The sequence below is a fragment of the Thermobia domestica genome, chromosome 8, assembly GCF_964235325.1.
Source record: "Thermobia domestica chromosome 8, izTheDome1.hap1.1, whole genome shotgun sequence".
Taxonomy (NCBI): Eukaryota; Metazoa; Arthropoda; class Insecta; order Zygentoma; family Lepismatidae; genus Thermobia; species Thermobia domestica.
Window position 1 is genome coordinate 28,856,781 of NC_137461.1, and position 15,738 is coordinate 28,872,518.

The 15,738-nt window shown below is 34.6% G+C and overlaps 1 protein-coding gene across 1 annotated transcript; it reads right to left on the reverse strand.

Moving 5' to 3' along the window:
• Nucleotides 1-6,496: 6,496 nt before the first annotated feature.
• LOC145692813 (uncharacterized) lies at nt 6,497-15,358 on the reverse strand. The gene is made up of 2 exons (XM_081768308.1): nt 13,841-15,358; nt 6,497-9,319 (listed from the first exon to the last, which is right to left on the reverse strand). The coding sequence occupies exon 2, from the start codon at nt 9,315-9,317 to the stop codon at nt 8,055-8,057; it is 1,263 nt and encodes a 420-aa protein (XP_081624434.1). The 5' UTR covers nt 9,318-9,319; nt 13,841-15,358; the 3' UTR covers nt 6,497-8,054.
• Nucleotides 15,359-15,738: the final 380 nt, after the last annotated feature.

The window sequence follows — 15,738 nt, forward strand, 5'->3', positions numbered from 1 at the left end:
TTTCGTCTAAATCCGCACTGATAATCTCCAATAATTTCATCTGCGTATGGGGTCAATCTTGCTAACAGAATATTTGAAAGGATTTTATAGGTGAGGACACTTGATCAAAATAGTATAAAGTCTTTTCATGCCGGCCATCCTAATGAGATTTTCCTGGGTTTTCCTCATTCACATTAGGCAAATGCCGGGATGGTACGTAATATATAGATCCTAGGACGTTTCTTCCTTCCTTCCTTACTTATATATATATATATATATATATATATATATATATATATATATATATATATATATATATATAGGGTTATTACAAATGATTCATCAGGTTTTAAAAGAGCATACTTTAAAGTTTTGTTTATGCCATTGCAGGTTCCGTTGTGACTCACCAGGTGTGGGTTGGGCGATGGGTTCAGGATGATTTGGCGCTCTTAAGGTCTCCCTATCTTACAGTTTGTGATTTTTTTTTTCTGTGGCGGTATGTGAAAGACAATGTGTACGTACCACATTTGCTGACAACTTTTGGTTCAACTCAAGAACAGTGTTCGTAGGTTTGCTTAAGGAAATTTCCCAGAAGTGACTCAAAATTTTCCCTTTTCTTATCAAATTTTCCCTAGTTCGTTGAGTGTTCAATTCCTATAACAGAAATTATTTGATAAGATTAATTTACCTAGGTTAAAGGAAGTACCAAACACATTTGTTTTGTTTTATTCATTTCCTTTTTGCTATTCTATTTTTTACTTTTTCCTTTACATTTTTTAAAAATACACACGAGGCCGCGATGGCTCAGTGATAGACCGTTCACCACTGGTGTATGTGGTCTTTGGTTTGATCCCAGTTCTTGCCAAGTGAGCTTTGAGCTGGACTAACACCGAGTATGTGAGTTTTCTCGGGGTTATCCCGTTTCCTCCCACTTTCTTCATTCCACCATTTTTTAAAATTCATTTCTCATCATCACCGTCTCATTTGGCCTAGCCGGCATATCCGTAGGACTTAAAACTTAAGGATTTCATTTTAAAATACACACAAATCCACTCAACCAACAATAGGTGTAAATTATACTACTTTGAACACATATACACATGCACTTAAACTATTGCTATTGTGTTGGCTTATTTCTGATGAACAAAGAAAAATTTAAGCATTTATTTTAGTCAATCAGTCAGCGCGAGAATTTCCCTGGATTTTTCACGTTTTATCCAAAAATTCCCTTTCCCCTTTTTGTTAACTTTACCTACGAAATTTCCCTAGATTAGGGAAATTTCCCTCAAAGTACGAACACTGCTCAAGGATCGCATCACTGGTGCACAGTGTTGCCAATTTGGGGGAAAAGTCGCTAAAATCTAGGGGATTCGTCTTACGGAATAGCGACAAAAAATATCATTTGTGATTAGCGACTTTTTTTTTGGCGATTTTTAAATGACGATTTGGCGACTTATTTACAAACCTAGCGATTTTTGTAATGTGAACAAATCAAGCACTATTAGTTGAAAACAATTTTTATATGTTTGTTTTCCTTTTACTTAATTCGATTAGCCCAAGCGTCAATGAAGCTGGCTAATATACAGCCCATATAGCACGTGATATCTCCAGAATCCCGCTTTGTTTTCTGATAGACTAGGTCTTATCATCTAACGGAAAATAATTTTAACCTTCCATGTCATTTAGCTAGAAGAGCTTCCATTGAAAGGCAGAAATAATACGGAATGGATAATTGAAAGGGTATTCTAACTGCTTTGCATGGAGTTATATATATATACTATATATATACTATACTATACTATACTATATATATATATACTTATATATATATACTATAAGAGAGAGAAAGACGGAATACCACGAATAATTTTTAGTGATTTTTCATCACAAATTAGAGTCATTTCACCTCCCACTTAGCGACTTTTCGTGTCAACATTTTGGTAACACTGCTGCTGCGCTAGCGAACATTGACAGGGACATGTTCGAACGCGAATGGGCTGAGCTCGATTACCGCATAAATATATGTCGTGTAACACGAGTAGTGCACATAAAACATTTGTAATGATGGGAAGAAACTTGAAAGTGTGCTTTTTCAAATGATGTATCAATCATTATTTCGTATATAATACTTTGTGAAATACATTGATACAAAACTCTATGAATCATTTGTTATAACCCTATATATATATATATATATATATATATATATATATATATATATATATATATATATATATATATATATATATATATATGTCGGCCATTCCATCGTAACGGGTGTTACATTTGGACGGATAGAAATTGTTATAGTAAAGAACTTATTGGGTCAAGATATATCAAACTGCCTCGAAACATCACCGTTTGTCTGTATATTTTAGTAAACACTAAATTCGTTACATATACATGATACCAGAACTCAGTGATAGTGAAAAATGTGGCGTAACGGGCGTTACAGCAATTGGACATGCACTTCAGATGCATGCAAAGTTAAGCCAAACTCTGCAAATGTCCAGATCAAAATTTGTTTTCAATTATGTGTGCACTTTTCTGAAAGTATGATGTTGTGAATATTGCAAATAAAATAGCTTTTATTTTAAAAATTGTTCAATACTGTAACGTGTGTTACACAAATTGTAACGGGTGTTAGACAGTGCGAATAAACTTTTAATAAGCATATTATGTAAAGAACAAAATATTACAATGTTAATAAATAAAAAGTTACACATGTAGTACAATGTAGAAATGTAGTACAATCGGCATTTATTTTCGCGTTTCTAAATGGCTGGAAATCGAAAGCAGGTAAGTGAGTCGTGATAACGGTATCTCATGTAAAATGATATTGTCTAGGGCGCTCTTGTTCCACATTTCAATTATATTTTATCTATTTGAAGATATCACATAATTACTGTAAAATTAACGGCATTTTAATTTCGCCGGGATGAAGCCTCTTAAAACAAAAACAGTTTGAGATAGATACGCTCTCGAGTTGAATGCTTTCATTTTGAAAGGGAATAGCAATAGATTTGTGTAATCGACATATCTTCAATTACTAAGTTTAGGAAATGAGAATAAATCGTTTGTCTAGTCTTACTGGCAGTCGTAATAATTAGTTTTAATTATTTTGGATGTTACTGTGTTTATTTGTGACCTTTTGAGTGTGGTTTATAAACATGTGGAGACCTTGGCAGGACGAGGAATCCAGTGCAGAAAGAAACAATGAACCCCGTGAGGAACCAGCTCTTCAAATGAATAACGAACAGTGCGGGCAAGCGAATCCTAATATTAATAACAAAACTAGCGGTGATAGTTGTGTGGCACCTAGCACCAGTAGCAGTGGATCTCCTGTTAGTTTTACAAGAGCACTTTGCAAGCAGTGTCAAACATTAGTATGCAATGCTCATGACTATGTCGTTAAAAATAAATTAGGTAAGGGATCAATTACCGAGACGGCGCGAGTTCTAAAACTAAATAGACAAACTGTACGTAAAATTGTCCAAAGAGACCCTCTTACACCAAAGAAAAAGGAAAACAAGATAGGTTCGAAAAACTTGACCAGTTTCAATGTGAGTTAATCAGGAGAGAAATATATGGTTTTTATGAAAAAAATTACAAACATCAAAGCACCAAAGTAAATTGTCGGAACCCTTTGGGGAGCTCGGCCCCCCTGGGCCCACCCCTTCCTTACGCCATTGATCAGTAAGTCCCGTCTCATATAGCCTCGCTACTGAAAGGGAAGTTAAACTCAAAATCAACTCAACTCATGAATAAAAGGCGTAGACAGATTTTTTTTCCTTTTTTGGAAGAAGATAATGAAAGGGAAAGAAATGAACCCGTTACTTTCGTATGGGTGTGGATGGGAGTAGGAGACAATTTTTTTTCTTTGTTTGTTTCTCTGGTGATAAACACAAAATGCACAAAAACCTGTTGTGAACATTGAGACAAACTGGAATATGCTTCTTTTTCGGAGTAAAGAATCGAGTTTTTCGAGTAATAAATGGAGCTGGAGAAAAGAACAGGAAAGAAGTGGCAATACTGTCTGAATTCCCGTCACCCTATTCGTTAGTTTCTTTTACTGTCTACTGTTTTCTCTTTTCTTACCCCACTAACCCGCATTGGAGCTCTCAATATTAGAAATAAAGTTGTAATAGCAATCACAGTTACGCTTGGGTTGGTCTCTATGTCATAATGTGTTTCTCTCAATTTTTTCGACTAATCTACTAAATCTTCACTCCGAACTACGTCATCAAGTAAAACGGATTTAAGGTTCTGCTTAATTGAATACGTAAACGGATCGGGTAATAGAATAGTAAATATCTCTCGAACTAATCAATGAGACATTAATATACTAGTGAGGTCTCCGGACACAAGTTGTTTAATTATTAGATTGACCCATTAATGCACGGATGATAATATAACAGGGTTGAAGGACAGACGCAGTACAAGAAGGGGAAAGTGCATTCTATCCAATTATGTTGTCAACACAATCAGCTGACTGTATTGAAGTTAATTCTGTTGAATATATATATATATATATATATATATATATATATATATATATATATATATATATATATATATATATATATATATATATATAGGGTATTTGAAAAAGAACTCCCTAATTTTAAGTATAAATTTAATTGGGAAATAAATGAAAACTTACATCAATAAGTATATATCATGAAAGAGAACCTTCAAGTTTTGTTTAATGTTGGTAGACTTCAACGTGGGATCCATTTGTGGCCCTGCCCTACGTACAGGTAGGTTTAATTTCATGTAACAGTTGCAATTTGTAGGCGCGCAACGTAAGTCTTTTACGCACAACATCATACACAGTACTTTTAGGCACTCCTAATTGTAGACTACGTCTGGCCAATGACATATTCGGGCTCCGAACACAAGAAACACAGATCTGTTCAACAACATCAGAAGTTCTCGGTCTAGCTGGTGATTTTGCTTTTAAAACACTACCGGTTTCCTTGAAAGACTTTAGCCAATGACAGATAGTTTTTGGTGTAGGTAGTTCACCACCATACTGACGTCTAAAATTACGTTACACTGTTATTACCGACTCAGTTTTCACAAGCCAAATAACACACTGCGCTTTCTGTTGCGGAGTACACATTGTTGCTGAGTTGCTCTGCACTGCACGCCTGCCTGGACTGAACTGAGGAAACAGAGGGAGAAAACAGCACTGGTGCCGTCTCAAGGTCAAGCAGACCTGCCAACTGCTGGGGACCCAAAATTGGAGAGTTGATGAATTAAACACCACAAACTAGAATAGTGTATGCTACTTTGTACAGATTCTAGGACACATTAAAACTAGGAGTTCTTTTTCAAACACACTGTATATATAATCCCCCTATATGAACCCTCTGGGTGGATGGACCATAAACACCCAGGCAGTTTCTGGAAAGTGTCTAATTTTGATGTCATAAGGATAAAGTTCTTTCTGGTGGACGCATAATTGGGTGTATGTGTTGCTTATTTCTAAAGAATGGGAGCGCTAGCGCTTCATGACAGAAATGGGGTAAAAGGACACTACTCAAAGAGCCGGGGGAAATAAAGGGGAAACATAACTATAATTATATCAAATCTGTTATCCTTTCTTGTTTTACTCAAGGGAGGCATGGTAGCTCAGTGCTAGAGCCCTTACATCTGGCTCATGGGATCCTTGCTTCGATCTCCGGCAACGTAAGTTTGTGGTGGACAACAACGTGTTCGTGGGTTTTCTCGGGGTACTTCCGTTTCCTTCCACATTCTCATTCCATCAGTTCTTCCATCATCATTCACTTGCCTTAATCATTGTTTCCCTTAGCCTAAAGGGCATAATCGTGGGACGTTAAACTGAAAGATTTCAGTTTCATTTGTTTTATTCAATCTTCTAAGTATTTTCACTGATAAATGTCCTTTCTTATGAACATTCAATCTTATAAATATTACCTCTCACGGTTGTCCAATTTTATAAGCATCCCCTCTTGTGATCGTCCAGTCTTATCCCCTCTTATAAGTGTCCAATCTTAAAGGAACCCTTCTCATGAATGTCCAACCTTATGGATTCCAATCTTGCACATTTCCTCTCTTATGACTGTCCAATCTTGTAAGTTTCGCTCTTGTGAGTGTTCAATCTTGTAAAATTTCCCTTTTATGAGTGTCAAATCTTGTAGCTACTTCGTCTTATGAGTTTATAATATTATAAGTTATTCTTAAGGCAAGTACTGTACTTTGTAAATTTTGACATATTTCTGCATTGGTACCAATCAATCCTTTTATTTGATCCTCCTATATATGGTCATGTTTGTCCTCCAATCCCACTCTGAGACCTTCTTCAGGCAATTTGGGTGAGGTTTTGAAAGAGAACGTGGTGGGCTTGAGGTGAACATTGTCTACTAACCATTTGTAGTAGAACCGTAGGTTCTTGAAGGATTTAAAGAAAGTACGTAGGATCTTTTCGCGGCAAATCCCAGATAGAGAAAGCCGTATTTATTGTTGAAAAAATAAAAGTATTAATTACAAGATTCACTAATGCAAGATTTCATAGAATAAAATAATGATATATATATATATTGAAAAATTATATCTTGAAGTGATGTTTTGAAGTATGTTAAGATTTAGAGTTTCCAAAAGACTTCAGGACGAAGAGTTAAATTTCTAGTTGAATTAATCGAAAGAATTAAGACTAAACAGCCAGCCAGTAAGAACCGTAGTTCTTAAAATATAAGTATATGCTCTGGGTGGATGAGAAAAAGAGTCTTCTTCGGATGAATTCTCGCGGTAGTTACGCGTCTATGATTTTAACACTGAATAATCTATCTGTGATTTTTCACAGTTTATATATTTAACATTAATCTTGTTGTTCTCGCCTTTTGGTGTTAAGAGATTTCAAAAAGGAAACATTTAATCTCTCATGTGAGTGTCTTATCATTGAACTTCAAAACATCACGTACACATAGTCATAGTCATCCATTTGTTCATACATTAATAATACTTCTGGAACCAAGTATTGACTTTGAGTACATAAGATAGTTAACAGAACAGAAAAACAAAACTTTGAAGCTGACAAATTATCGATGTTAACTCAAGAAGTCATGATCATGTGCCTTAAGTAAACAAAAACGGCAACTAGAGAATTATCTACAAAAAGCAAATACAACGTGGATAGCTGAAAGATTATCTATAGCAGTTTAGTTCGAAGTCAACCTCAAGCAATGATTTCATCTTTAAGTCTTATCAGTTTAAAACCAAAAGTTCATTCTTTTAGAATCACTTAAATGAAAAGGAAAAATATACTTGCAATTATATCAGAAACTAAAATATACAATATTAAAAGAAAAAAAAAATTTGTTTTAAGTTACTCTCTGCTTATCTAATTTTGTTTCTAGGACTTGGTACTTTTCTGTTCGTGAGAGGAATTTCTTCTGATTCTGTTACCTCCAATGAATTTGCTATTTTACTCATTATAACCACCTTATCAGCAACATCGTCTCGTTGTTGAATCTTATTTACAATAGTTGGCTTAAAACATATCTGTCTGCAACATGCATCATTTTTGTACCATTTGTAAAATAGCTTCAAACATCCGCATCTTTTACAGCAACAACAAATTACAATAATAATAACTATTGCAGCACAGACATACGCAATAATAGATAAATTTGATACAGTATTAGTATGATTAAGTTTCCATTCTTCTTCAGATATTTGCTGTTGAATTTCATCAACCTTGTGACTTGCATATTTCAAGTCTTGGACAGTATTAATTACATGTTTCAAAGGTAAATCTATGGTTATATCTGAAAATGGAACTTTCTCACCCAATACTTCACAACAATCTAAAGAGAGGTTAAATTGAAGAATTACATCTTTGTGGGAAACATTAACTGACAGAATACTTTGGGATTGGATTAAAGTACGAATACCATATGCTTTACAACCATTGTCTAAGTGAATTTTGCCAGATCCTTTCAAATTCACATCATAAGGTTCTTGTGATTTACAAACAATTGTTAGTTTTTCATTTTCTGGAGCGATATACAACCAATTATTATTACCTATAGGAACTAGCATTAGTTCTGTTAACTGTACAATTCTTTGCAATCATTAGGTATATTTCGAACATATTGAAGCAGTTTAGCTTCACAATCTTCATGCAAATGTGTCGAAAGAATAGGGAAGTTTTGTTTACAAATAAACCAATCATCTCTTAAAATTTTACATTTTTGAAACTCTATTTCACTTATTTTAAAATAGTGTTGTTTCGTGCTATCCATAAGTAACATTTCTGGCTGAATAAAAATGTATTTATCAGTTTCGTCTACTTTAAACGGAAATGGCATTACCTTATAAGTGAAATATTTCATATTTTCCGTGAGGGGTAATCGAATGACATAACCTAATATACCATCATTAATAAAGACATCTAAAGAAAGAAGTTTCAAAAGTAAATACCCATATGAAACGCTAAGGGGAATGGGTAATGATACACCATTATTTAAGTCAACTTGACTAATTTTAAAATGTTGAAGTATCTGAAATGGGGTTATTATGTGTGGTTGTAATATTCCATGTTGAGCATTTAGGATAGCTCGTAGGACTATATCATACTGTGCTTTCAGATCTCTACACAATTGATCTAATTTTTGAATGTGATCATTTAAGGCTACCTTTAGTTTTAAATTTAGAAATTCTTTATTTAACTGAGAAGCACGTTTATTCAGCTCATTCTTTAATAGTTCTATATTTTTACTTAATAACTCTTCATTATTTTCTACAGCATATAAAGTATTATTAATTGAATGTAATGTCGATTTGACCACTACCATTTGTTCTTTGCTCAGTTTCAGAAAATCTTTCTGATCAGTTACTAATTTATTAATCTGCTGTGTGTAATAATCAGCATCATGACTATCCAAAGTCCCAAATAGTACCTTTGAAATTTCACCTACAAAATTGAATATTCCTCGTTTATTTCTATGAGAGTCACTTGTGACTTTTGTAGTTTGATCTATGATTTTACGTAACTCTTGAATTCCTTGTAGTTTTTGAAGAATTTGATTTCCATTTATGTTATCACAACTTGTTTTGTTGGCTTGTACCATATTTAAATTACATATGTGTTTTGTGACAGAAAAATACTTATTAATTACATTATAATTAAAATCTAACATAGACAGATTCACAAACACAACCAGTCGCCATTCTACATTGTATATTTGTGTGAAACCCAAATTATTATAATATAGTCCAGGTGAATCATGGAATTTTTCCACTTCAACGCCAAGGAAAGCAAATCCCAACGGGAGAGAAATAGCCAAAAGCAGAAAGAGTAAACGAACCATACCTGAAAGAGGTATGTTATGATATTAGAATTTCTCAATAGTATAGTTTTAGTCTATTCGCATGCACAGTTGTTACCTTTCCTCCTCTTTTAATCTGACAATTTACACCTTTTGTGTTAATGACTGTATAGGGACCTACCCAATAAGAAGTTAGTTTCTTCGAACGTCCACGACGTACGGATTCATCAAAAAGTAAAACTTCATCACCAGGTTTGAAAAGAAATTCATTGCTATCTTGATCATAATATTCTTTGTTCTTTTCCTTGGATATCTGCAACTTTATTTTGGCTAGCTGATGAATTTCTTGCAGTTTCTGCTTTAACTCTTTGACATAGTCGTCGTAGTTATACAGAGGTTCAAGGGGTTTCTTTTGGAGAACGCCTGGAATGTTAGCTTTCTTACCAAACAACAACTCATGAGGTTGAAAATTTGTACTTGTGTGAGGGGTTGTGTTATATACAAAAAGAGCATAAGGAATATAGGTGTCCCAATCTCTTTGGTTTTCAGACACAAAATGTCGTAAAAATTCTTTCAGTGAACGATGAAAACGTTCTAGACTACCGTTTGATTGTGGGTGATAGCTAGAGGTATTTATCTTTTCAATTTGCAAAATTTTACATACTCTTTTCATGATATCTGACATGAAATTACTCCCTTGGTCTGTAAGAATTATCTGTGGAATACCGTATTTTAAAACTATATTTTCTACGAAAGCTCTGGCTATTGTATCAGCATCTTGTTGTGGTAGAGGGACTGCAAATGTATATTTCGAAAGTTCTTCTTGGACTGTTAACAAATACTTGTTACCTTTGTCTGTTGTTGTTAGGGGCCCTACAACGTCTAAACATACCTTTTCTAAAGTGGTACTAGGTGTAGTTGTAATTTCGAGAGGCATTTTTACCTTGGAACAAATTTTGTTTCGTTGACAACTGTCACAGACCCGAATGAATTGTTCTATGTCTTCTCTTAAATTTGGCCAAAGAGATATTTCTAAATCATTTAATTTCATGTATTCTTTTACTTTTTCGTACGTACGACAAACACCTTGATGGCCTCCTATTGCAATTTCGTGAAATTCTTTTAATATGTGTCTTTTGGTATCTTCGTCTAAAAGGTTTCTATCTGTTACATCTGCTTCTAATGCATACATTCTACTTAGAGCATCTGCATTTGTATTCCTTTTCCCTTGTTTGTAAACGATTTCATAATCTAGCTCTTCTAATTGAATTCTCCATCTAATTAATCTAGAGGTGGGATCCTTTACCGAAAAAACCCAAGTAAGTGGTTTACAATCCGTAACAAATGTTACTTTTCGTCCTAGAATGTAAGGTTTGTAAATTTTGGAAGCCCAAATAATCGCAAGTAATTCCTTTTCAGTTGCACTGTACCGAGTTTCCGCTTGATTCAATTTTCTACTTGAGTAAGCAATAGGTTTATCTTTTCCTATTTCACCTTGACTTAAAATAGCTCCAATGGCGTTGAGGCTAGCATCTGTGGTTACTATGAACGGTTTTGAAAAATCTGGGTATTCTAAAACAGGAGCTTGAGTTAGTTTTTCTTTCAAAGTTTCAAAAGCAAGTTGGTGATTAGCAGACCATTGAAATTCTGCGTCTTGTTTTAGGAGAGAGGTTAGAGAATATGCGATTTTAGCGTAATCGGGAATATGTCTTCTATAGTATCCTGTCAAGCCTAAAAATCCTTTTACTTGTTTCTTATCCTTGGGAACTGGAAATTCCATGACTTTTGAGATAAGCCGGGGATCTGGCTTCACTCCGTCAGCTGTAATGACATGGCCTAAATAAACTACTTCTGGTCTAAAGAATTCTGATTTGTCTGGTTGTAATTGTAAATTATTTTCTCTAAATCTTTGAAAAATCTCTCGGAGTTGTTTTTCATGTTTTTCTAGCGTGTCAGAATATATTACGCAATCATCCAAAAAAATGAAACATGAAGTACCTTGTAATCCTGATAGAACTGTATTCATCAAATATTGAAATGACGATGGCGCGTTTTTTAGCCCAAAAGGCATTCTAAGATAATGAAAATGACCTTTGTCTGTTGAAAAGGCAGTTTTCGGTCTGTCTTCTTCCTTAACTAACACCTGATTATAACCGGACGCAAGGTCTAAAGTGCTGAAGTGTTTGGCTTTTCCTAAACGGTCCAAAATGTCTACAATGTTTGGGAGCGGAAAACAATACCCAATAGTCAGATTATTTAAATTTCGAAAATCAATTACCACACGATATTTCTTTTTCCCGGAAGCATCCATCTTTTTTGGAATAACTAACATGGGAGAATTGAAAGGACTCGTAGAAGGGGTAATGATTTCATTTTCTAACATTTGTTCTACTTGTTTGTTGACCTCTTCGCGATAAATTTCTGGCAATCGGTAATTCTTTTGGTTTACGATACTACCTTGAAATTCTGGTTTGAAAGGAATAGAGTGTTCAATAGCTGCTGTTGCAGTAAGTTTATCTCCAGGGAGATAAAATATATCATTATAGTCTATACAGAGCTGCCAAATTATTTCTTTCTCTTTTGAATCTAAATGTTCTAGTCTGACAAGAGATTTTAGTAGTTCTAATCTTTCACTAATACTACTATTGTTACTATTGTTTTTATCCTGTTTTATGTGAGCAACTAAAGTTTCGTCGACTTCCACAAATTCTTCTAATTCGACCGGAGCAACTTCAATAACCTTTTCTTCGTCATTTATATTCATTACACAACTAATGCATTTATTATCTTTGGCTACAGTGAGGCTCTCCGCAAGAAAAATCCCTACTCCTAAGGATTGTTTTGAAACTATCCCTACGCCATTATTCTTTGCTGGAATTTCTACTAATAGTTGACAGCGACCTGGAATAGTATATTTCGTACTACTTGTTTCAAATGATATAATGTATTCATGTTTCTCTAAGAAATCTCTACCTATTATTCCTGAATAGGAACTAGGTAATAATTTATCTACTACATGGAACAAAGCCGGAATAGATTTCTTATCAATTTCTAAATTTAAAGTTAAAGAACCACATGAAAATAAAGGGGAACCTGATATACCCTTGATTTTCGTAACTTTACTATGATCAATTTTATTCACTAATTCAGGAGACAGAATGTCTTTATGAATGCATGTAATGTCTGATCCTGTATCTATCAAAAAATGTTTAGTACTTGGTCCTAATTCTTTTATTTGTACTTCAAGACTACCTGGAGGTTTTTCTTCACAGCCCTTTTTCAGAGGAGGAAAGTAAACAGACTGCTGATTTACTCCCGTCGACCGTTTCCCGCATTCATTTTGATACACTTATTTTGATTCATACTTTTCTCTGTACCTTGTCCCTGTCTTCCTTCAGAAAGACACTTCGACCCACAGCTGTGGCCGGAACAACAATACTCGTACTTACTAGTAGAGTCTTCATGCATCTCCTGTGCATGGCAACACATATGGGATCCCTCTAAATTTTGGCTAGCACTATACCGCACATTTTTGTTTTGTGTGCCTTTACTATGTTTTAGTCTACAATTGGCCTCAATGTGCCCAGGCTTCTTGCAAAAATAACAAGAAATGTTTTTCTTAAATTTCCTACTACCTTGTGATTGTGAGTTCTTCCCTTTCTCAGTTCTATCCTTATTAGACAATTGGTTAGATTCCTGTTCCAAACAAATTTCTACAGCCCCACCAAAATTCAAAGTGTCACTGTCTTTACTGCGAGCTATCATTTGAATTTTGTCATCTGAAAGACCTTGTATGAAAGATGCTTTTGCTAAATGCTGAATTAGCTCTACGGCTCCTGGAACATGGTTTTCGTGTAATATTCTTACCGCTGCTTCTTTTAACTGACTCTGCAGGGAATCGATGCGTGAACCCCAATCTGCGATACTCTCGGTTTTGTTCTGCCTGGCACTAAACAATGAACAAGCGTAAAAATCGATAGTTCTCCTAATCGAATAATTTTCTTGTAAGACTTCTTTTACTTCGGCCCAAGTTCCAGTGGCACTTCTAACTAACAACTTTGACTTTGCGTCACCAATAATACGTGCTTTCACAAATTTCAATAACTTACTATGTTGGGACGATTGAACTAGAGAAAAAGCTGCATCGCAGTTATCTATAAACTCAGGAAGAGCACGTTTGTCTCCATTGAATGGGTTATGTATTAACTTTAATGCTTCCGAAATGGAACAATAATCGGTTTCAGAATCGGCGTTACTGTTTGTTTGCGAATGTGCCATGTTTTACAGAAGTTTATGTAGTTATCAATTTACCTTACTAATCCTACAGACAAAGTATTATTTAGCTTAAGATAACCTTATAATCCTTTCGGACACTCCCTTCTATCGAAGAACGTACAAAAGCGCGTGTACTGAAGTGGGTTTCCTTCTTCGTAAAGAACGCGTATTTTATTCTTTTGTCCTACTCTTAATAACTTGTATTTCTGGCCACGGAAAAAACAGTTATTCACACTTGAATTCTTCCAACTGAATCTCACAAGAAACCTAAGAAATTGTTTTGTACTCACTGTTTGTTGTGGAACTGTAAGTCCTGGGTAGATTGCCGCTAAGCGTGCTGAAACAGATGCTGGTCTCCGCTGAGAGATGAAATCTAGTTGTCCTGGGTACCCTTTGTTAGTTCTCTCCGCTGCAAAACCGGGGTCTTGATTGTCTTCTTGTATACTGGCAACAAACTGTTACATGGGGTGTTCACAAAATGTCTCTGCTTGGCAGGATTCGGTTCTTGCTGTCCCTCAGGTTGCGCCTGCAACCTGGCACTCCGTAGTAAGGAAATTGAAACTTCACACTTCGAAAATTTGTTAAAATGTTGGCTGCTATTTTTCTTCGTCCTGGCTTACATAGCCACCCAGATGCATATATATAATGAAAACCCGTAGTTTTCTTTTTCTTTTGAAGAAAGACTCAATTTCAATATAAAAATTGCAGAGACTGAGATTTACTACTCTCAGTTCCGCCAAAAATTTTTGAAGTTTCCTGGTATAATAGGTTAGTTTGAGATCGAACTCAGGTCGATGTGTTACGGCTCCGCGAATTCCATCGCTGCCACCAATTTATCTGTAGTAGAACCGTAGGTTCTTGAAGGATTTAAAGAAAGTACGTAGGATCTTTTCGCGGCAAATCCCAGATAGAGAAAGCCGTATTTATTGTTGAAAAAATAAAAGTATTAATTACAAGATTCACTAATGCAAGATTTCATAGAATAAAATAATGATATATATATATATTGAAAAATTATATCTTGAAGTGATGTTTTGAAGTATGTTAAGATTTAGAGTTTCCAAAAGACTTCAGGACGAAGAGTTAAATTTCTAGTTGAATTAATCGAAAGAATTAAGACTAAACAGCCAGCCAGTAAGAACCGTAGTTCTTAAAATATAAGTATATGCTCTGGGTGGATGAGAAAAAGAGTCTTCTTCGGATGAATTCTCGCGGTAGTTACGCGTCTATGATTTTAACACTGAATAATCTATCTGTGATTTTTCACAGTTTATATATTTAACATTAATCTTGTTGTTCTCGCCTTTTGGTGTTAAGAGATTTCAAAAAGGAAACATTTAATCTCTCATGTGAGTGTCTTATCATTGAACTTCAAAACATCACGTACACATAGTCATAGTCATCCATTTGTTCATACATTAATAATACTTCTGGAACCAAGTATTGACTTTGAGTACATAAGATAGTTAACAGAACAGAAAAACAAAACTTTGAAGCTGACAAATTATCGATGTTAACTCAAGAAGTCATGATCATGTGCCTTAAGTAAACAAAAACGGCAACTAGAGAATTATCTACAAAAAGCAAATACAACGTGGATAGCTGAAAGATTATCTATAGCAGTTTAGTTCGAAGTCAACCTCAAGCAATGATTTCATCTTTAAGTCTTATCAGTTTAAAACCAAAAGTTCATTCTTTTAGAATCACTTAAATGAAAAGGAAAAATATACTTGCAATTATATCAGAAACTAAAATATACAATATTAAAAGAAAAAAAAATAAAAATATACTCCTGGTACAGCCATATATTACACATTTATCTTATGACAAACACAAAAAAACGCACAATATTTGATGAGAAAACCACTAAACTGAAAACGCTGGTGCATTAATAGTTCAATTGGAAATAGCTTGAGCAAATGCATAAAATGCCATACAACTCTATTAATGTTGACGAAACTTTATTGAATTTTTCCCCCCTCAAAATGAGAGCAATATTACAAGAAGAGAAACCAGAAAAAGTTCCACATGTTCTAAACCAATGTGATGTTTAAAATTCAGTGCGTTATAATTTTTAGTGTATTCGTTCAGCAACATGGTTTCAAATTTTGCCTTGGATGGAAACAGAGGATATAAGTAGACTCCCCGATATAAGTACAGTTTCACGTTTTCCATTGATACTTCCAAA

What these genes read in the sequence shown, in the direction of transcription:
- LOC145692813 (XM_081768308.1), bottom strand. Translation starts at nt 9,317, where the DNA reads ATGGTTCGTTTACTCTTTCTGCTTTTGGCTATTTCTCTCCCGTTGGGA.